The 23,410-nt window shown below is 39.4% G+C and overlaps 1 protein-coding gene across 6 annotated transcripts in view; it reads right to left on the bottom strand.

The window, feature by feature from the left end:
• The window catches only part of CEP128 (centrosomal protein 128), a 445,248-nt gene that overhangs the window by 416,331 nt on the left and 5,507 nt on the right, over positions 1–23,410 (bottom strand). For 3 of the 6 annotated variants that reach the window (XM_032287728.1, XM_032287723.1, XM_032287726.1), the window contains exon 3: positions 1,970–2,134. In XM_032287728.1, the coding sequence (XP_032143619.1) occupies positions 1,970–2,116 (147 nt within the window). In that variant the 5' untranslated portion in view covers positions 2,117–2,134. Of the gene's footprint in view, positions 1–1,969; positions 2,135–8,796; positions 8,899–23,410 lie in introns of all 6 variants that reach the window. The other 3 variants (XM_032287724.1, XM_032287727.1, XM_032287725.1) reach the window with 2 other exon arrangements.

Below are 23,410 nucleotides of genomic sequence, written 5' to 3'. Positions count from 1 at the left end.
CAATCAGTCTTAGTAGCATGTCAATAAACTAAGTCAACAGTTTATAAAATGTACAACTTATGGCTAAGTTGAATATCAATGTACTTCAAACATATTAAATCTTCACACCACTGAGAGAAACTCAAACTCAGCTGCAATTTACTAGTGTGAAATCTGAAGCACATAATGTACATCCACATTCGAGGCTCCCTAATAAGTCAGCAACAAAACCATAAATACTCAGAATCAAAATTTTAATTTGTGCCCCTCAACTAATTCACACCCTCTTTATAGAAAAGGAATCCTGAAAGAGTAAATCTAATAGACTGTGAGCAAGAGAAAAAAATCATTAAGATCAATGTTATTTCAATTATTCTTTTACCTCAGAACTTGATGAGAAGGAAAAAAGTATCCTTTAACCTTAAGCCATTAAACAACAAATTTTAATCACAATAGAAATGGTTCTCATCTAAATATGCTAGATTTCACCTGAGAGGTTAATCAAGGTATTTCCTTCAAAAATATATACTTACTAATGTGTCTCATTGTTGGGAAAGTACAAGAATTCATACTTGAAAATGCCACTGTTATTTTACTTTACTTACTTTTCACTTACTTTACTTACTTACTGATGAACAAGGGTATTGCTCTGTCACCCAGGCTGGAGTGAAGTGGCATGATCATGGCTCACTGCAGCTTCAGCTTCCTGGGCTCAAGCAATTCTGCTGCCTCAACTTCCCGATTAGCTGAGATCACAGGCACACACAACTATGCCCAGCTATTTTTTTTTTTTTTTCTAATTCATGTATAGACAGAGTCTAAGCATGTTGCCTAGGCTGGTCTCAAACTCCTGGCTCAAGAGATCCTCCTAAGTCAGCCTCCCAAAGTGCTAGAATTACAGGTATGAGCCACCATGCCCAGCCCATCATGTTACTTTAAATGAATGTAAAAAGGATAGGTCTTCTGATTTTCAAATCAAAGCATGGCCTCGCCATGAGAAATTATCCTCTTCTTATCTAGGCATACTAATCCAAAGCAATTAAAAGCCAAAATCTATGCTTATCCAGGCTAAGGCAAAGGGAAGGGATTAATGAGTAGGAAATAAATTCTAAGTTTTCTTTTTTCCCATATAGCTATGCTAACCTTCCCTACCTCTTTTCTAAAGCCCTTTCTAAGAAAAGGAAGCAAGCTGCCTCAACTCAAACCTCCAAATACTGGCAAAAATTAGCATCTACATCAAAATGGCATCTCTTTATTTTCATCCACAAATAATCTACCTCACCAACACATCAGCAATGTCTCTAAAGGCACATGCCCACAAGAAGCTAAACTACCATCATTTCTACTGGTTTCACTCTCAGAATATTTTATTTGGAAATGCTGCTTTATCCTAAAACACTCTCCACCACCTATCATATATTTTGAATATCTTTACTGACTGACATAGGCAAAATAATGGCCTTCAAAGATATCCAAGTCCTAACCCCTGCAACCCGTATTTGTATACCAAACATGGCAAAAGGGATTTTGCAAATGTGATTACATTGAAGACTTTTAGATGGAGTTTCTCCTGGATGATTGGGTGGACCCAATGAAATCATAAGCATCCTTAAAAGAGGAAAAGGGAGGCAGGAGAAGTAGAATCATAGGATGTGAGAAGGGCTTGACCCTTCCCTGCTGGCTTTGAAGATGGGGGAAGGCGGCCACAAGACAAGAAATATGAGCACCCTCTAGAAACCAGAGAAGGCAAGGCAATAGATGTTTCCCTCAGAGCTTCCAGAGAGGAACACATCGCTACCAACACTCTGAGACCCAATGAGACCAGTGTTGATTTCTGATGTAGAAAACTTTAAGATAACAAATTTGTGTTGTTTTAAGACATTAGCTTTGCAGTAATTTGTTACAACAGCAAGAAAACTAATCAACTGACAAACTAGTAAGCAGCTCAAACTATTTAAATTCTATTAAATGCAACCATTGTGAAACTAACCTGTAAAGTACTTGTTATAGTGTTGACCTTCTCGGTAACTTCTACTGTAGGAAGACTTCGTGTTCCCCTGTGAGTTGATCTGGCAGCCCATGCACTCAATCGGTCACGATAGCGGAAGTGATCGGATTCGCTCGATGATTCTGCCATTGATGTACACAAATCCTTCAAAATAAATATAGGTCAAGGTTAATGAAACAGTAAAAAGCCTGAAAATAAAAGACTAATACGTTTACTTTTGTTCTCTTTTCTGTGTTTAACACATTAGTAATTTTGCAAACTGTAATTTCCACACACATAGCTTCAAAATACAAGAAGTCATTTCCCCATGTAATTCTCCCCCCTTCGTTTTCTCTGCTTTAAGGGAGCAATTCCTCAGATATAATTTCAGTCATGTTTACAACTCCAACAATAATAATCCCTTAGATTCATGCAATGCTTCCGAATTTTGAAAGCATTTTCACATTTAGTACCTCACTGAATCCTACCAACAACACTGTAAGGTAGATGAGGAAAACAGATATTCTCTAAAGTTAGGACCTGTAGGTATCGTAATATTCGTCTAACGTCCATTCTACTATAAGAGCACAGGTATAGACACACAGCATGACCTATGATAAGACATTCTCATTCAGTGTACATTGACAACTCTCATGCACCTTGATTGAAAATACAGTAGAATTAAACCAATGCTGTAAAATGGTACAAATTCTACAATAACAGATACCTGAGAAGATACCATCTTCAACATCTCCACCAAAATAGAAAGCCAGAGATCCTGAGTATATGCATCAGTAGATAACTCTCTAAACATGCTTTTCTCTCATCCTTACCTCAATTTTCTATTTAATGCATTAAAAAATTATTTTATGTAAGAGAATCTCAAAAGTTTCAGGAAACCTTTTAACAGAAGTTGAAGAAACTAAATAAGTTCATAACAAAGAAGCATCAGAGGAACTCAACTGATCAAAAGTGAAAGTATACTCAGCATCCCAATAATTTCATTTTCTACTTAATGGTGGGGTAACTTTATTTTAACATTAATTGCTAGAATCTTTCTATATGGCCATTTTGCTGGGTGATTAAATATAGTTTGATAAAATATTTCTTGAATGACAGAATATCTTAGACTTCCAGGACCTTTATTTTGAATGCACCTGGAAGTACATTGACCATGTATTTAAGGAGAATATAAAGAGAATTTGCCAAATGTGTACATGTCCTGGGGCATTTAATGAAAGCAACTGTGTTTTTAAAATATTAGATGAAATATAACTAAACAAATAAATAAACAAGCAAGAACCCTTGCCTTAGTTTAGGGTTTTTTTTTTGTTTTTTTTTTTTGATGCAGCGACTGTAGTTTCATTAAAAAAAAAAAAGAATCAATGAAATAACCGACTTCTTCACACTAGCTAAGACAGAGTTAGAAACATGCTGTCAAGCACCCATGCTTCTCCTCTGCCCAGGGCTCTTTACTTTCTTCCGCACCTGTCTTCTGGAAACTAGATTGAAGTTAAGAAATCATCAGGCAGAATAAAAAGTTAATATTGAAAAAGACAATGTGCTTACTATAATAGTTGTTAATGAGAACAAGGAACCAAAAAACTATCTTTGAGAACTTGATATTTCTGAGTATTAAAATTTTAATAATCATCAGTTATTTGCAGACAACTTCACCAGATGTAAATGGCATGTCAGACACTTCTGATACATAGACAACTTGAGTTTCAACATGATTCAAACTAGTTATAACTGAATTTTGGGGAAAATATTTAAGCTATAAAATAGTACTGACTAATAAGGTAAACATGCATGTATTTACCACCAAGAACTAATAAATATTATCATTCTGACATATGTACATATGAGAGTTTTTAGTAAAATATTTAGAACACTGTAAATAAAGTGTTAGTACCTTCCAACTACCCCCTCTTCAGCCAGTACTACTCCTGCCCCATTTTCCCAGGGATAATCACTAGCGTGATTTCACGTATAACTCTCCAGCCTATATTTTTATACTTTTCCCGCAGGCATGGGTACCTCAAAGTTTTTTTTTTTATAGAACACACACTGCACTGAATTGATAAATATTAACAAGTAAAGATATGGAGGCATGTGAATTTAAAGCAGAAAATCTAATTGGTATTCAATAAAATTAAGAACCACATAAACTATATTATCTCCAATTGTCATATAATACAAGAAGAAAGAATGATCTCTCACTTATCCCCAGTAGGATTACATACTTTTAATAAGACAGATTCATACTTTCTAGCATGAGTTTTACTAGTACACATATACAAAGTCTTCAGCTATAAATTTCAGTTACTTTAAGCAATAAAAGATGTTCAGACTCCAGCATCTGATGGAACTCCTGCAGAGATATCAAGATTTAAGGTGAGATATCTGAGAAATCTGCATGGCTTTTTTTGAGCATATGAAACATTCAGCAACTATCTAAGCACTTTAATCACGTAAGTTTCATAAATGTTAAACAAAGTAAAATTTTAAAATCTCATTATAATAAAAAATAGAAGTTAGATTATTTTCATTGTTGATAAAAATCTGGTATTGTCTTCCACTGCTACTTGACAACACAAGGTCAAATACGACTCCCATAGCTAACTGACAAAGCACCTAACTAACCCCTCATGCCACAATGCAAAAGGCAGCTGTGGTGGCAGAAGTCCATCCTTACCGAGAATCATCAATCTATCATCAGCCAACACCACTACACTGCAGACACAGGATTGATGGAGGGAGAAACAGATAAGAATGGAGTGGCTGTTCACTGTTCATAATAGCCTAGACTTGGAACCAACCCAAATGCCCATCAATGATAGACTGGACAAAGAAAATGTGGCACATATATACTATGGAATACTATGCAGCCATAAAAAAGGATACATTCATGTCCTTTGCAGGGACATGGATGAAGCTGGAAACCATCATTCTCACCAGCACAGAAGAGAAAACCAAACACCGCATGTTCTCACTCATAAGTGAGAGTTGAACAATGAGAACACATGGACACAGGGAGGGGAACATCACATACTGGGGCCTGTAGTGGGGTGGGGGGCTAGGGGAGGGAGAGCATTAGGAAACATACCTAATGTAGATGACGGGTTGATGGGTGCAGCAAATTACCATGGCACATGTATACCTATGTAACAAACTTGCGCTTTCTGCACATGTACCACAGAACTTCAAGTATTAAAAAAAAAAAAAAAAAAAATGTAGTAGCCACTGAAGTTGGCAAGAGGCTCACACCACATAATCAGAACCTACAGTAGAATGCACGGAGGGCCATGAAAATCCTGAGAGCCCCTTAATACAACTGACTCAAAAAGAAAAGTACAAAGCAGCAAGTGTCAATTATACACTCTTCTTTTGTCATTAACAATGTATTTTATACTATAATTAAAAATTAATTTTATAAAAGAATGGCAAATAGTAATATCATTGGCATTAATGAAAACTGACCAGGTCTCTGAAAATATTTTCCTCAATTGAAGTTTACCTATTAGTTCTTTGCATACTAATAAAAACATATTGAGAGTGGTCACATAAGAAAAAAAATATTCAGGGCCATGAAAAAAACATTCAACCCAATAATCTAAGAAATATAATTTAAACAATGAGATGCTTTTTTAGACTATGTAGTTGTTTTCTTTTAAATGATAATGTCTATGGTTAGCTAGGTTGTAGGGAAAGGAGTACTCCTACACTTTCCTAATAGGAACATGTAAATTTGAATAACATGTCTGGATGTCAGCAGGTAATAAGTATCAAGAAGAGCTTATACCTTTGCCCTAGTAATTACACTTCCAAAAATTTCTCCTAATAAAGTCATGTAGAATACACACAGAAATTTATATACAAGAATATTTACTGTAATAGAGGGAAAATAAAAACAACTCAAATTTCAAAATACAAGAATGGTTAAACTATGGTACATTTATACAAAGAACACAGACATTAAAAACCCCGTTTCTGAAGAACCCTTCATGACAAAGCTTGGGTTGAAAGTATGAATTCCAATTTCATAATAAATGTTATATGTTATCTGGATGTCTATATAAATTACCAGTTCTAAGGTTTGAATGTCCTCTTCAAAATTCATGTTGAAATTTAATCCCCAGTGAGGCAGTATTGAGAGGTGGGACCTTTAAAAGGTGATTGGGTCAGGAAAGCTCCTCCCTTATGAACGAATTAATCTATTCATGGAGTAATGGATTCGTGGGCACTGGTGGTTTTGTAAGAAGAGAGACCAAATACGTATGCTTGGCGCCCTCACCAGGTGAAACCCCATGCTGCCTCAGGACTGCAGAGAGTCCCCACCAGTAAGAAGGTTCTCACCAGATGCAGCCCCTCAACACTGGACTTCTCAGCCTCCAAAACTGAAGGAAATAAAGTCCTTTTCTTTAAAAATTACCCAGTTTCAGGTATTATAAGCAACAGAAAATAAGTGAAGACAACCAATGTATAAATTTAGAGGTATGGGAAAGGATAGAGATAAAGAGGGAGCGGGAAAAACAGAACAAAAATATATTTACTATCCAGAGTTTATAGCTGATTTGTGTTTTCGAAAACATTCCTGCATTTCATGAATTTTCTACAATGATTTGCATTAATGTATAATCAGAGAGAAAACTACAATGTATACTTAAAAGAAACAAAAACAAATACAAAGATCTCTTCAGAGATAGCAGGTTAATAGGCTAACAGCAGATTAACAAGCAGTTGACTTGAAAATTTTGATTAAATAAAAGCTCTATATTCAGAGCTTTCATTTTCCTGGTAACTGTGTCCTTTTCCTCCCTGGCAACGAACTTCTTGACCTTATTTCCCAGTCCCCTGGCATCTATCTAGGTAGGGCTATGCCACTAGTTCTCACCTACTAATGAGCTGAAGAAATGGGATCACAGTGCCATTTTCTACTATTTCATACTGAAGAGCATTTGCTGACCAAAGGAAACATTTATCATGAGTTTAAAGAATTTCTTTTAATTGTATATTATTTTCTTTTCATAGTTTTACTGAAGGACGGTTACTAAATTCAAAGATGACTCACTTAAAGAAACATTCTAAATATTAGAATGAATGTAAAAATTGGAGGATATAAAAATGTATTAAGGTATACTCATATCACTTATGCAATCAAATTCTACTTTGGAAAACAAATTAAAAATGGTTCACAAGTTATATGTAATCACTATTATAATTTGAAGCCCAAACAAGAATTATTAAGACTAGAAGAAAAAAAATTTATGTATGCTCAAGGAAAATCTTATTTTAAAAAAAAATTTTTTAAGTTCAATTAGATAAGAAATTTATAATCATTATCATAAGAAATTTCAGCATGACACACTGATGAAAGAAAAGGAAGAACTGCTAAATTTGAAGAATGACTAAACTCTTTAATAGCAATTTAAAGAAACATAAATACCTAAATTCTGATTAAAGCTGAGAAAGTTATTTCCTTCAATTGGAGAAAAAGGCAGTAAACACTCTTCTGCAGCTTACTACCATCTGCTGGTGCAACAAAATTTCTTATTAACAAGAAAACAACAATATTTGTGCTGTCTGCTTTTCAGACATAAGCTTTTCCCAAATCTCTAGAGAAGACTAAGATGGGTGACCTTAGGAGAAAGTCTCTGGAATCTTAGAGAAAGCTCTGGGTCTGATATTACCATTCTTAAAATAGCTTATTTAGCTGCTCCCAACAAATCAGTATTTAAAGGCATAAATATTGTCGCTTCTGTCTTAATGAACCTTATAAAGGAGAAATACAGCCACCAGAGCAAACAACGAATCCTCATCAGTTCACTCCTACTGAGGATCTTTCCATCTAAAACAAATGCCCATATGCAAACTTGACTACTGCAACTGGAGAGAGTAAAACAGCATTCAACCCTTGTAATAAGAAGATTGGCAATGAGCCTTTACAAACTTAAGCCCACCTCTTTTGTTATTTGACCTAAAGAGCCATCAGGTTGTCTTCATTATAATGATGCACATTTGTATGTATGAGAACGGTAATTTATTGATTCTCAAATCTCTTTTTCTCTGAGCTGGTTTAAAACAATTAGGATTTGCAAGCTGTTCCATGAAAGATAAGCACCCAGCATCAGGGGTGATATTTCACAAAGCCTGACTAGTGCATGTTAAGTAGGTGATTGCTTCTGTGGCCTCCAAGTGCCTCAGCTATCCCTGTCCAAGGTAACTGTCCTCAAAGAAGCTGTTCAAGGTAATTATGTTGATATTTAGGGTGGTAAGAGAAAACTGGGAGTGTATTTTAAGCTTAATCATGAACAAAGATAAAATTTTAGAAGTATTTCTCACTGTTTCTGATATGGTTAGGCTTTGTGTCCCCACCTAAATCTCATCTTGAATTGTAATTGGCATAATCCCCATGTGTTTAGTGAGAGACCTGATGGGAGGTGACCGGATCATGGGGGCAGTTTCCTCCATGTTGTTTTCATGATAGTGAGTTCTCACGAGCTCTGATGGTTTTATAAGGGGCTCTTCCCTCTTCGCTCCTCACTCCTCTCTCCTGCCACCATGTGAGAAGGTCCAAGCTTGCCTCCCCTTTGCCTTCCACCATGATTGTAAGTTTCCTGAGGTCTCCCCAGTCATGTGGAACTGTGAGTCAATTAGACGTCTTTGTTTATAAATTAACCAGTCTCAGGTAGTATTTTTATAGTAGTGTGAAAAAGGACTAATTCAGTTTCAATAGCTGTAGCACTTGAGAGCTTTGCCTCACCCTTCAAGTTAAAAAGTTAACAAGCCAGCAAACATCACCATGTAGAAACAATGAACAATTGTACCTGTCTTCTTTACATCAGTACTCTTCTGTAACTTCATCGCCTCAAAGTCTTTTGGTAAATTTATAAAAGATCAAAATCAACTGTCCAGTCCACCCGTCAGTTCTGTTAGTTAACATAATATACATTAGAAAACAGAATCAGATACTTAAAATGATTTTTCATCATTTAATGAATTGTCACTACATTACAGATGAAGGATGAAAGTAAATACATAAATAAATCACAGTATTTGATGGGAGACAGAGTTTTAAACATGCTATAAATGGTGAGCTAATTAATACAACAAAGTCCAGGGGGAGTCAAGTTAGGATTTTTCCACTCATTTTAAAGGATGCATATAAGTTTGACAGATGGCTAAGACAAGGAAATAGGAACCAATTAAAAACTGTCTCAGAGAAAAGTAGAGAGGATCCAAATAAATCGAGCTCTTGCATCCTTCTACTAAAAAAAGTTCTGCCTTCATCTGATTTTCATGCTACTGTTTCATGGGTTTGTTTTTTTTTTAATGATTCTATTATCTTGAAAAGAAAATAAAAACATTTTAAAGCCACTACTGTAACTAAAGAAAAAAAAAACTAAAGAATCCTGAGTGGGGAGTGACATAGTAATGTTGTATTTGACCGGAGCGTAGAAAGTTATCACAAGACAAAAGTATGCCAGGTTGCAGGGTCATTTATTATGCCGGCGACCACAGAGGACTCACGTCTCTCCAACCTGTGGTGGCAACAGGAGGGTGCCACGATTTTTTATACCCGAAAAACCACCTTGGGAGTGGGGGTGAGGGGCAGGGATGGGGATGAAAAGGCTTCAGACATTCCGAGGGCTAGTGGATTCTGTAAATTACCTCCTGGGCAGAGATGAGGGCGGGGGTCCCCGGACATTCCAAGGGATGGGGACTTTTGTCATTCCGTTGGTTACTTAAGTGGTTTACAGAAGTCAAGATAAACATTTGTTTACACATTATCTGGTTAAGGTGGAAATCACAGACCTTAGTTACTTATTACAAGTCGCAGGAGCCAAGATGGCATGGGTTAGGACTGCTTGCCTGTCACATTAGGGCCACAGAGAGCAGTTACTGATAAGAAAAGGTAAGCAGCTTTACATAGTTTTGAAGACAAACTAACAGTTCTATTTACAGAGGCCAAGGACAGTAGTTATTGTGAGGAGAATGGGGCAGCCATTTCAACTTATCTAAAAACAGTTTTGTATTTTATAAAATAGTTTTGCTCCGGTTCTGGCTCTAGGCCAGCACAATATCACAGTAATACACACATCAACAGAAGGACAGTTGAGAGGCTGCTGTAATCTATTAGATAATGAATGGTGAGCACCTAAGACAGTGGCAGTGGAGATGAAGTGCAGCAGGGATGAATTAACTATGAGGACAAGATAAAAGAGTAAAAGATAAATCACAGGTTTCTGGTTTTGGTAGCTGAATGGATCCTGAACTATTAAACTGAGCAAAGAAATCAGTGAAAAGAAAAAGCTTTTAGGAGAACATGTGTTCTAAATTGAACTTGTCTAAGCTTTAGTTAGAAGAGAGGATCAATTTGTGTTCCGTGGGAGGAAGTATCAAACTAAAGATGTCTAATAAGCAACTGGATATGTGAGTCTAAGGAAATATTTGATAGTCATCAGTATGGGGGTGGATAAGGCTACCAAGAAAAAAAAAACACAGTGAGAAAAAAAGTAGAACCAAAGAAAACCCCTGAGGATTCCAACATACAAAAGGCAGACAGGGGAGGTGGCAAATGAGATAGAGAAGAAACATGAGAAGGAGGTGGAAAACTAGGGAAACTGAATAACATAAGTTAGGAAAAGACGGGTTTCAAAAAATGTGAGGAAAAAACGGTTACAATTTTCCAGTTATCAATGAATTGAATTGCCTCTCAACTCCAAATCCATTCTTCATTGTCTGCTCTTTGCAAACAGAGCTGAGGCCTTTAAATATTTCTCCTTTGTAGCTAGCACAATGTTAAGCTTTGTCATGGAAAGTGTTAGAAGAGTTTTTCTTTTTTTACTCCAAGACGGTGGAATGCAGTCATTGTTAGCGTGCCTCTACCACTTGGAAAAACAAAATAGTGTGTAGAAAGTTATGCTGTGAACATTTTTCCAAGGAGCGCACAGGAACTTAGAAACACTGAAAGAAACTACAAACCCTTTGAAAGAAGCACTGGGCAGTAGTCTATACCATAAACCAAAAGGAAAACTGGGCATCACCAGAGCGTGAGTGGGGACAGACTACCTATGCGACACACTCTCCCACTGGGAAGCCGAGCAATCCAGGCCACGGGGGATCACCTTAACCTGACCCAGCACTGATGCTGACTTAGTGAACAGTGAGGTTTTATGAAAAGGAGCAGCATCAGACCGTGTACACTCCCAGAACCAAGCAAGGACAAAGGGAAGTCATTCCTGATCCTACCTCACAGGGGACTTCATCTGAAGTCTGCTGGTTAACTCAGGCAGCGGTCACAGGTTGAGAAAAGCTCCCACCTGAGACCTGTGATATAATCTTTAGTGGGGACAAATGCCTTTGGTCAGAGGGATGGGCAGAAAGTGTGCTACAGCTGCAGGCACAGGACCTGGGTGCTTTTACTTCGCAGGCTGACCAGGAGGGTCACAACCTAAAAGCTGGTTTATGTGTCAGTTGGGAATGCTTATGGCTTGCGACAGTTTTGAGAGCTGCCTAGAACCCAGGTAGCTGCTGTGGGTATGAGACCTGCCTTGCCAAGTCCATGGGAGCTGAGTAGGGCTTTCTGTCACCTGCTACTCTACCCTCCCCATGTGGATTCCTCTGTGCAGCACATGTAGCTGCACTCCTCCCTGGAACATTACTCCTGTGACCAGGGAACTGCCCTCTAATCCCCATTGGGGCCACTGTTTGCACTCGAATGTGGGGAGCCATAGTGCAGACATACTTGACCCAGCCCCCACTAGCTTTGCCCATCCATCCACTCTGGTAGCCTAACACGACAGATAGGGACTTTTGCATGCTCCATGGCCCCGTCCACTGTCTGAGACACCAGAGTACCTCCTCTAGGTAACACGAGGCAAGCACAAATCCCACCACTGATACTGCAACTGGTGCTTTTTTGCAAGCACCACCTCCAGGCTGGAAGCAAACTGGCACAGCCCATTACAATATCTGCAGGCACATCACAGTGCTCAGAAGGACAAAACTTTTTGCATGACCTCAGCTACCACCATTGCCTGCATCACCCTGGTTTACCAGGAGGCCTTGAGTTTGTCCATAGGCCCAGTACATCACTGCTACAGCTAGCATTTGAGAAAGCCAACATGCTAAGGCTATTTATAACCAAGGAAATCTCACAGAGTCTATGTCACTCCTCCCACCCCCATCAGAGCCATGCTGGTACTCATTGTTGGGAAACTGGAGGACAGTTCGCAGTAGTGGATCCCTTGCAGACATTCTCCAGCACCAGCCTACAGTGTGGCAGCCCCACTGGGTGGCTAGACCCAGAGCAGCAGCAAGATTCACGGGAGTCTGGGCCTCAGAAACTGCTACTCCTAGGGTAAGGGGAATGTACCACATTAGGAGGGCAGACACCCTATCAGATAAAAAAAACTGGACTGTAGGCCCTGAGTCCCTGAACTTTCCACTTGTGGGAAGTTTCTTCCAACAGAGGCACAGGTGCAGTGCTGGGCTCAGTGGGGAAAGTCTGCAGCTCTACCCCAATCGTCAGGCAGCCCCAGTGCTCATGAAGGATCCTGAAGAAGGGGACTTCTCCCCCTCACTAAGCACTGCAAACACAGCTGGGGCTTCTCCCACAAGAGCATGGCATGGTGCATCTGTAGACAGCCTTTCTATAACACTTCAGGGTGGCTGCATCCCCACGAGAGGAGTGTCCTCCAGGTTCAGGCTTGCAAAAGAGCTAGAGTCACAATCCCCTTCCACATGGACGAAAAGAGGTGACTGTCTGATCTGAAAAGCTGGAGTACTGCATGAGGAGTGTGACCGGGATGTGGCTTACTTTCCTGGTGGCCCAGAATGACAGATGTGGTGATTCCCTCCCTTACCCCCAAAAAGACCTCAGTGCATTTCACTGAGATCTTCCCCAGCCATCTCTGTCAAGGCTGTGACCTCTTCTCGCCACTGGGGTACCACATTTACCCAACTGCTTTAGTTGTAGCTTTTTTTCACCATGGGCACCTCCTACTGGCCTGAAGCCTGAACTGTTCAACCCAGTGAATAAAAGAATGGAAAAAAATTTTCAAGTGCATACCACTGAGGAATAAGATAAGCTTCATAAGACTTCTACCATTCCAGCCCTACAGGAGAGAGTAAAGCTGCTTACATACCCAGCACATTGCTACTACAACCAGCATCAGAGAAAGCCATCACACAAAGATTTTCTATAACCAGGAAGATCATACAGAGTCTTTGCCATTAAAAGTACCCAAAGCCAAAACTAGCTGACAATCAACTATAAACATTAAAGTCACATCCTCAAGGCTGGGGCGGCGGGTGGGGTGGGGAGTTTTTAAAAATCCCTGTCCAATCAAAAATGATTCAAAAATAATTAGAAGAAACAGTTCTACTCAAATAAAAAGGAAACCAGAAAAATAATTCTGGCAATATGAAAAAACAGAGTTCTATAACACTCCCAAAAGATCACGCCAACTCTCCAGCAATGGATCCAAACCAAGATGAAATTTTTGAAATACCTCATAAAAATTTCAAAAGGCTGATTATTAAGTTACTCAAGTAGATGAAAGGGAAAGGTGAAAACCAACATAAAGAAATTAATGAAACAATTCAGGACATTAATGAAAAATGTTCCAAAGAGATTGACATTTTAAAGAAAAACAAATTGGAATTTTTGGAATTGAAAGACACATTTAGGAAACTACAAAATGCAGCGAAAAATGTTAACACTAGACTAGATCAAGAAGATGAAAGAATTTCAGAGCTCAAAAACAAGGCTCTCTAAGTAACCCAATCAGACAAAAAAAAAAAAGAAAAAAGAATGAAAAGGTATAAAGAAGGTCTCCAAGAAATATGGAATTATGTACAATTGTTAAACCTAAGGATCACACATGTTCCTGAGAAAGAAGGTAGATCCCTGTCTCTCACCATACACAAAATTAACTCAAGATGGATTAAAGCCTTAAATCTAAGACCTAAACCTATAAAATAGTTAAGAAGAAAACCTAGAAAAAACTCTTCTGGGCATTGGCCTAGTCAACAAATTTATGACTAAGACCACAAATGCAAATACAACAAAACAACAATAGGCCTGACTCACACCTGTAATCTCAGCACTTTGGGAGGCCAAGGCAGGTGGATCACCTGGGGTTGGGAGTTCAAGACAAGCCTGACCAACATGGAGAAACCCAGTGTCTACTTTAAAAATACAAAATAAGCTGGGCATGGTGGTGCATGCCTGTAATCCCAGCTACTCGGGAGGCTGAGGCAGGAGAATTGCTTGAACCCGGGAGGTGGAGGTTGCGGTAAGTCAAGATCACACCACTGCACTCCATCCTTGGGAGCGAGAGTGAAACACTGTCTCAAAAAATAAATAAATGGGACCTAATTCAACTAAAAAGTTTCTACACGGCCAAAGAAACAATCATCAGAGTAAACAAACAACCTACAGAATGGGAGAAAATATTTGCCAATTATATATTCAACAAAGCACTAATATCCAGAATCTACGAGGAACTCACACATATCAGCAAAATAATAATTCTATTAAAAATGGGCAAATAACATGAATAGACATTTCGTAAAAGAAGATACACAAATGGCCAACAAACATGAAAAAATGATCAACATCGCTAATTAGAGAAATCCAAATGAAAACCACAGTAAGATACTACCTTATCCCAGCAGAATGGCCATTATTAAAAAGTCAAAATACAATAGATATTGGTGTGGATGTAATGAAAAGACAATGCTTACACACTACACTACTGGTGGAAATGTAAATCAGTACAACCTCTATGGAAAACAGTAGGGAGATTTCTCAAAGAACTAAGTGTAAATCTATCATTTGATTCAGGAATCCCACTGCAGGGCATCTACCCAAAGGAAAATAAGTCACTATGTCAAAAAGACATTTGCACATGTATGTTTATCACAGCACAATTCACAATTGCAAAGATATGGAATCAACCTACGTGCCCATCAACTGAGGAGAGCATAATGAAAACGTGATATATATGTATACTATGGAATACTACTCAGCCATAAAGAACGAAATAATGTATTTTGCAGCAACTTGGATAGAACTAGAGGCTACTATTCTAAGTAACTCAGAATTCAAAAACCAAATATTGCATGTTCTCACTTATAAGTGGGAGCTAAGCTATGAGTACACAAAGGCATACAGAGTGGTGGAGTGGACACTGGAGACTCGGAAAGGGGCAGTGTGAGTGGGGGTTGAGGGGTGAAAAACTACCTACTGGTTACAATGTACACTACTCAGGTGACAGGTGTACTAAAATCCCAGACTTCACCACTATGCAATTCATCTACGTAACCAAAAACCGCTCGTACCCTAAAGCAGGGATCTCCAACCATGAGCCACAGACCACTACCAGTCCATGGCCTGTTCAGAACCGGGATGCACAGCAGCAGGTGAGCAGTGGGTGGGTGAGCAAAGCTTCATCTGTATTTACAGCCACCCACATCACTTGCATTACTGCCTGAGATCCACTGACAGACCCACTTTCTGACAGTGGTGGCATTAGATTATCATAGGACCACAAACCCTACTGTGAACTGTGCATGCAAGGGATCTAGGTTGTGTGTTCCTTATGAGAATCTAATGTCTGATGACCTGAGAAGGAGCTGAGGCAGTGATTCTAGTGCTGGGGAGTGGCTGCAAATACAGGTTAACATTAGTAGAGAGGTCTGACTGCACAGAGGCCATCGTAAATCTATTGCTTGCGGACTCATATCAAAACCCTATCGGGCCGGGCGCGGTGGCTCAAGCCTGTAATCCCAGCACTTTGGGAGGCCGAGGCGGGTGGATCACAAGGTCAAGAGATCGAGACCATCCTGGTCAACACGGTGAAACCCCGTCTCTACTCAAAATACAAGAAATTAGCTGGGCATGGTGGTGCGTGCCTGTAATCCCAGCTACTCAGGAGGCTGAGGCAGGAGAATTGCCTGAACCCGGGAGGCGGAGGTTGCGGTGAGCCAAGATCGCGCCATTGCACTCCAGCCTGGGCAACAAGAGTGAAACTCCATCCCCAAAAAAAAAAAACCCTATCAGTGGCAAGTGACAAGCTGCATCTGGTGGCAGGCTTTAAGTCAGGATCTGATACTTACTTTAGTCTGCATGTGGCCCACCCATGATTTTATTTATCATTTCTGTCTATACCTCTTTCTTGTACTATGAACTTGTCTCGGTCACAGTTTGGGTAAGCCCACAAGCTAACCTGAGCCAAAATGAGTAAAATGAGTAAAAAACAAATGTCACTGGAGAACTTCTTTGAAAAGGGGGAACATCCAATGATGAGACAGCAGAAGACTCTAAAAGTGCCAACAAAAAGAAAACTACATTTAAAAAAATACCCAGAGTCCTACTTAAATTAAGAGTCAGCCAAGCACAGTGGCTCACACCTGTAATCCCAGCACTTTGGGAAGCCAATGCAGGTGGATCACGAGGTCAGGAGATCAAGAACCTCCTAGCCAACGTGGTGAAACCCTCTCTCTACTAAAAATAGAAAAAATTAGCTGAGCATGGTGTTCTGTGCCTGTAACTCCAGCCACTTGGGAGCTTGAGGCAGGAGAATCACTTGAACCAGGGAGCCGGAGATTGCATAGGGCCAAGATTGTGCCACTACACTCCAGCCTGGTGACAGAGAGAGACTCCGTCTCAAAAAAAAAATTAAGAGTTCATTGCAACGGGTGATTCACATTTTCCAATCCTGCTTTGTATTATGTGCTGATCAGCTATGCAATAAAGCCAGGAAACCTTCAAAACTGCTTCACCACATGGAGACAAAGCATCCTGCATTAAAAGACAAGCCTTTGGAGTTTTTCAAAAGAAAAAAACTTGAACACAAAGAACAGAAGCAATTATTGAAGGCCACCACTTCATCAAATGCATCTACACTGTGAGAATCATTCTTAGTGGCTAACCACATTGCTAATGCCAGAAAGTCCTTTATTATTGGTGAAGAGTTAACCTGCTTGCTGCTAAGGACAATTGTCATGAACTTTTAGGATAGGCTGCATTTCAAAAGGTAGCACGTGTTCCTCTTTTGACTAGCACCATAACTAGATGAATTGATGAAATAACAGAAGATGTTGAGGTACAGTTGTTAAAGAGGATTAATGACTCATTGTGGTACACAATCGAGGCTGATGAGTCTACCAGTGTTGACAAGGCAACAATGCTTGTTTTTATGTGACATATTTTTCAGGAGGATGTGCATGAGGATATGATATGTGCACTTTTGTTGCCAACCAACCACAGCTGCAGAACTATTCAATTCTTTGAATGATTATATATCAGGAAAACCAAATTGGTCATTTTGTGTCAGGATGTATACAGAGCAGCTGCCATGACTGGATGGCTTGCTGGTTTCACTACTCAGGTCAAAGAGGTTGTTTCTGAATATGAGTCTACGCACTGTGTCATCCATGGAGAAATGCTGAGTAGCTGCAAAGTGTCACCTGAACTTAACTACATTTTGCAAGATGTGATTAAAATTATCAGCCACATTAAAGTACATGTCCTTAACACATGTCTGTTCTTGCAGCTCTGTAAAGAGATAGATGCAGAGTACACACGTCATCTCTTACACACAGAAGTAGATGGCTTTCTAAAGTCAGATCACTGGTCAAGTTTTTGATTTACAAGAGCCACTCCAGAAATTTATTTTAGAAATACAGTAACCACTGGCAGCACATTTCAGTGACACGAAATGGGTTACAAAACTTGTTTAATTGTGTGACATATTCAACCTGCTCCACAAACTCAATCTGTCACTTCATGGGAGAATGACAACTGTGTTCAAGTCAGCAGATAAGGTGGATGCATTCAAAGCCAAACTGGAATTATGGGAGTGACCAGTGAACACTGGGATTTTTGACGTGCTTCAAATATTAGCAGAGATTTTGAAAGGGACTGAACCAGGGCCTTCTTTCTCCCAGCTAGTACATGATCAACTATCTCAACTTTCAAAAGAGTTTAAGCATTACTTCCTGATATGATTTTGCTGTTTCTCCACCCAAATCTCATCTTGAATTGCAGTTCCCATAATCCTCATGTATCATGGGAGGGACTGGTAGGAATTAATTGACTCATGCGGGCAGTTACGCCCCATGCTGTTCTCATGATTGTGAGTGAATGCTGACAAGATCTGGTTTTATAAAAGGCTTTTCCTCCTTTGCCTGGCACTTCTGTCTCCTGATGCCATGTGAAGGACATTTTTGCTTTCCCTTCCAGCATGATTGTAGGTTTCCTGAGGCCTCCACAGCCATGCAGAACTGAGTCAATTAAACCTCTTTCCTTTATAAATTACCCAGTCTCGGGTATGTCTTCATAGCAGCATGAGAACAGACCAACACACTTCTCAAACACCAAAGACCCCCAAATTGGGAAGAAATGGTTCCTCAACTCATTTGTAAATAAACCAGGTGAATCAACTTTACTAGAAGAGGATAAACTTCTTGAGATTGCAAATGATTCTGGCCTTAAAAGCATGTTTGAGACGACTTGAATTCTCCATATGTTCTGGATTAAAGTCAAGGCAGAATATCCTGAGATTGTCTTGTACCCCAAAAGGCCTGCTTCCACTTCCAACACCCTATATTTGTGAAGCCGGGTTTTCTGCAGTGACCCCAACAAAAATGAGACTAGAGTAGAATGGACATAAGCAATACACTTTAGGTGTCACTGTCTGCCATCACCCCAAGATGGGACAGTCTAGTCACAGGAAAAAAAAGCTCAGGGCTTCCACTGACTCTATGGTGAGTTGTATAATTATTTCATTATATATTACAATGTAATAATAACAGAAATAAAGTACACAATAAAGTAATGCACCTGAATCATCCCAAAACCATCCTTCTCTCCACCTCCCAGTCTGTGGAAAAATTGTCTTCCATGAAAAGTATCTCTGGTGCCAAAAAATTTGAAGACCCCTGCCCTAAAGCTACTGAAACAAAAAAAAAAAAAAAAAAAAGATTTTTTGAAAGGACACTGCAGGAGGAAGGGGCTTCTGTATCTGGTTCCATGTTTTCCATTTGCTGCATTTTCATTTCAGCATCCTGTATGAGGGGTATTGAGTGGTACTCAAGTTTCATCAAGTTTCAGCAGTACCCATATTGGGCAGCTTCCGTCAAGTTTCAGTAGCCCCACCCTCTACTCAGATTCTTAGTGAAACTGACAGACACCCTCACAGTCAATCCCCCAGCCTCACCCTACCAGCACCCTGGAGAGGTGTTTCCTGCCCATCTTTCATCGTGTGGCTCCCTCCTGTCCAGCTTCACTCTGACTTTAATTAGGAACAGTGTCCCCTCCTTACCCAGCAACTGTGGATCAGCTATGGCCCCAGTAACTCAGCAAGTCTCTCCACCATTCAGTGGTCTATAGCCACACTCTCTCCAACAAGGTCTGAATTCCAGCCTTGCAGAGAGCCCCCCTCCAAGTTTATACCTCTTTTGGGCACTCTCTCTGAGCCCAGGGGATTCTTCAGAGTCATGCTTTCTGTCCTTTTACAGATAATCCCCTTACTTAATTATATCAGGAGTCAGCAAACTTGTTTTCTCTGCCACAACTATTAGACACTGCCAGCCATAGCACAAAAGCACAGATGATTATAAATGAATGGGGTAGTTTGATTTGGCCTGTAGTAGGCTAAATTTGACCCATAGGATATGGCTTACCAACCTCTGCTGTATGTTAACCTTTCCTGTTAAATTACAGTGGGACATTTGTCTCACCTGTTTAGAGGCAAATGCTGAGTGAACTCTAACTGAGAGAGAAATGCAACAAATATGTCAAGTAGGAAAAGGAACAGAAAGTATCCTTTGGAAGTGTTAGCGGCTGTATCAAAAGCAGGCTCAGTAAAACAGCCTCGGAGGAAGATGTCAGGTTGTGGAGTAAATAGGAGATGAAAAAGCAGAAGCACTGTGTATAAATCATTCTTTTAGAAAATCTGGATATGTGAAAAAGAAAAAGATAGATTAGTAGCTAGAAAAGAATATTTAAGTGTGGGAAATGAGCCTCAGATTGCAAAATATTTGAGATTCTGATGCCAGACAAGTCCAATATACAAGAAATAAGATGGCAGACTTCAGACAAGACCTACCTCCCATTAGGATCAATGCAAGCAAGTCACTTACTCTCGAGAGTCCTATGCAACCATCAGCTGAGGATTTGCTACACTTCTTTCCTGCAAGCACTGTGACACACTTCCCCCACCCTCTGCAGTTAATTCCCAACTTTCAAGCCTCCTGTCTTAATAAGTTACACAAATAATAGCCTTCAACCTAAAACTGCCTTTGTAGTACCAGATGGTCCAGCAAATGACTGGTCAGCTAATTTCATTTCTCTTTTTTTTTTTAATAATTTATTTATTATACTTTAAGTGCTGGGGTACATGTGCAGATTTTGCAGGTTACATAGGTATACACGTGCCATGGTGGTGGTTTCCTGTATCCATCCCCCTGTCATCTACATTAGATATTTCTCCTAATGCTATCCCACCCCAATCTTCCCACCCCCTGTTATTTCTCCCCTATGCCCCCACCCCCTAGGCCCCGGTATGTGATGTTCCCCTCCCTGTGTCCATGTGTTCTCATTGTTCAGCACCCACTTATGAGTGAGAACATGCAGTGTTTGGTTTTCTGTTCTTGTGTCAGTTTGCTGAGAATGATGGTTTCCAGATTCATCCAAGTCCCTAAAAAGGACACTAACTCATCGTTTTTATGGCTGCGTAGTATTCCGTCGTGTATATGTGCCACATTTTCTTTGTCCAGTTTATCATTGATGGGCATTTGGGTTGGTTCCAGGTCTTTGCTATTGTAAACAGGGCTGCAATGAACACATATGTGCATGTGTCTTTATAGTAGAATGATTTATATTTCTTTGGGTATCTAACCAGTAATGGGATTGCTGGGTCAAATGGAATTTCTATTTCTAGATCCTTGAGAAATTGCCACACTATCTTCCACAATGGTTGAACTCATTTACACTCCCACCAACTGTGTAAGAGTACTTCTATTTCTCCACACCCTCTCCAGGATCTGTTGTCTCCAGATTTTTTAATGATCGCCATTCTAACTGACATGAGATGGTATCTCAATGTGGTTTTGATTTGCATTTCTCTAATGACCAGTGATGATGAGCATTTTTTCATATATGTCTTCTTTTCAAAAGTGTCTATTCATATCCTTTGCCCACTTTTGAATGTGGTTGCTTGCTTTTTTCTTATATATCTGTTTTAGTTCTTTGCAGATTCTGGTTATTAGCCTTTTGTCAGATGGGTAGATTGCAAAAAGTTTTCCCCATTCTGTTGGTTGCTGGTTCACTCTAATGATGGTTTCTTTTGCTGTACAGAAGCTCTGAATTTTAATTAGATCCCATTTGTCTATCTTGGCTTTTGTTGCCATTGCTTTTGGTGTTTTAGTCATGAAGTCCTGGCCTGTGCCTGTGTCCTGGATGGTTTTGCCTACGTTTTCTTCTAGGGTTTTCGTGGTGCTAAGTTTTATGTTTAAATCTTTAATCCATCCGGAGCTAATTTTAGTGTAAGGTGTCAGGAAGGGTTCCAGTTTCTGCTTTCTGCACATGGCTAGCCAGTTTTCCCAACACCATTTATTAAACATGGAGCCCTTTCCCCATTGCTTATTTTTGTCAGATATGACAAAGATCAGATGGTTGTAGATGTGTGGTGTTGCTTCTGAGGCCTCTGTTCTGTTCCATTGGTCTATGTCTCTGTATTGGTACCAGTATCATGCTGTTTTAATTACCGTAGCCTTGTAGTATAGTTTGAAGTCCAGCAGCGTGATGCCTCTGGCTTTGTTCTTTTTCTTAGGATTGTCTTGGCTATGTAGGCTCTCTTGTGATTCCATATGAAGTTTAAAGTGGTTTTTTCCAGTTCTGTGAAGAAGGTCATTGGTAGCTTGATGGGGATAGTGTTGAATCAATAAATTACTTTGGGCAGTATGGCGATTTTCATGATATTGATTCTTCCTAACCATGAGCATGGAATGTTTCTCCATCTGTTTGGGTCCTCTCTTATTTTGTTGAGCCGTGATTTGTAGTTCTCCTTGAAGAGGTCCTTTACATCCTTTGTTAGTTGTATTCCTAGGTATTTTATTCTCCTTGTAGCAACTGTGAATGGGAGTTCGCTCTTGATTTGGTTCTCTGTTTGTCTGTTATTGGTATACAGGAATGCTTGTGATTTCTGCACATTGATTTTGCATCCTGAGACTTTGCTGAAGTTGCTTATCAGTTTGAGAAGATTTTGGGCTGAGATGATGGGGTCTTCTAGATATACAATCAGGTCATCTGCAAATAGAGACAGTTTGACTTCCTCCTTTCATAACTGAATACCCTTTATTTCTTTTCCTTGCCTGAGTGCTCTGGCTAGAATTTCCAATACTATATTGAATAGGAGTGGTGAGTGAGGGCATCCTTGTCTGGTGCCTGATTTGAAAGGAAATTCTTCCAGCTTTTGCCCATTCAGTATGATATTGGCTGTGGGTTTGTCATATATGGCTTTTATCATTTTATGATACATTCCGTCGATACCTAGTTTATTGCGAGATTTTAGCATGAAGGGCTGTTGAATTTTGTTGAAGGCCTTCTCTGCATCTTTTGAGATAATCTTGTGGTTTTTGTCTTTCGTTCCATTTATGTGATGGATTATGTTTATGGACTTGCATATGTTGAACCAGCCTTGCATCCTTGGGATGAAGCCTACTTGATCATGATGAATAAGCTTTTTGGTGTGCTATTGCATTTGGTTTGCCAGTATTTTACTGAATATTTTTGCATGATGTTCATTGTGGATATTGGCCTGAAGTTTTCTTTTTTTGTTGAGTCTCTCTCTGGTTTTGGTATCAGGATGATATTGGTCTCAGAAAATGATTTGGGAGGATTCCCACTTTTTGTATATTGTTTGATATAGTTTCAAAAGGAATGGAACCAGCTCCTCTTTGTACATCTGGTAGAATTTGGCTGTGAACCTGTCTGGACCTGGACTTTTTTTGGTTGGTAGGCTATTAATTGCTGCCTTAACTTCAGCCCTTGTTATTAGTCTGTTCAGGGTTTCTACTTCCTCCTGGTTTAGTCTTGGTAGAGTACAAGTGTTCAGGAATTTATCCATTTCTTCCTGGTTTACTGGTTTATGTGCATAGAGCTGTTTTTAGGGATCTCTGATAGTTTATATTTCTGTGGGATCAGTGGTGATATCCCCTTTATCTTTTTTTTATTGCATCTATTTGATTCTTCTCTCTTTTCTATTAGTCTGGCTGGTGGTCTATTTTGTTGATCTTTTCAAAAAACCAGCTCCTGGATTTACTGATTTTTTGAAGGTATTTTTTGTGTCTCTAACTCCTTCAGTTCTGTTCTGATCTTAGTTATTTCTACTTTTTTTTTTTTTTTTTTTTTTTTTTTTTTTTTTT

Source organism: Sapajus apella, unplaced genomic scaffold (genome assembly GCF_009761245.1).
Source record: "Sapajus apella isolate SASKATOON/1434 unplaced genomic scaffold, GSC_monkey_1.0 scaffold20, whole genome shotgun sequence".
NCBI lineage: Eukaryota > Metazoa > Chordata > Mammalia > Primates > Cebidae > Sapajus > Sapajus apella.
The sequence above is the reverse complement of the archived record's forward strand: the minus strand, read 5'-3'. Positions and strand labels throughout refer to the sequence as shown.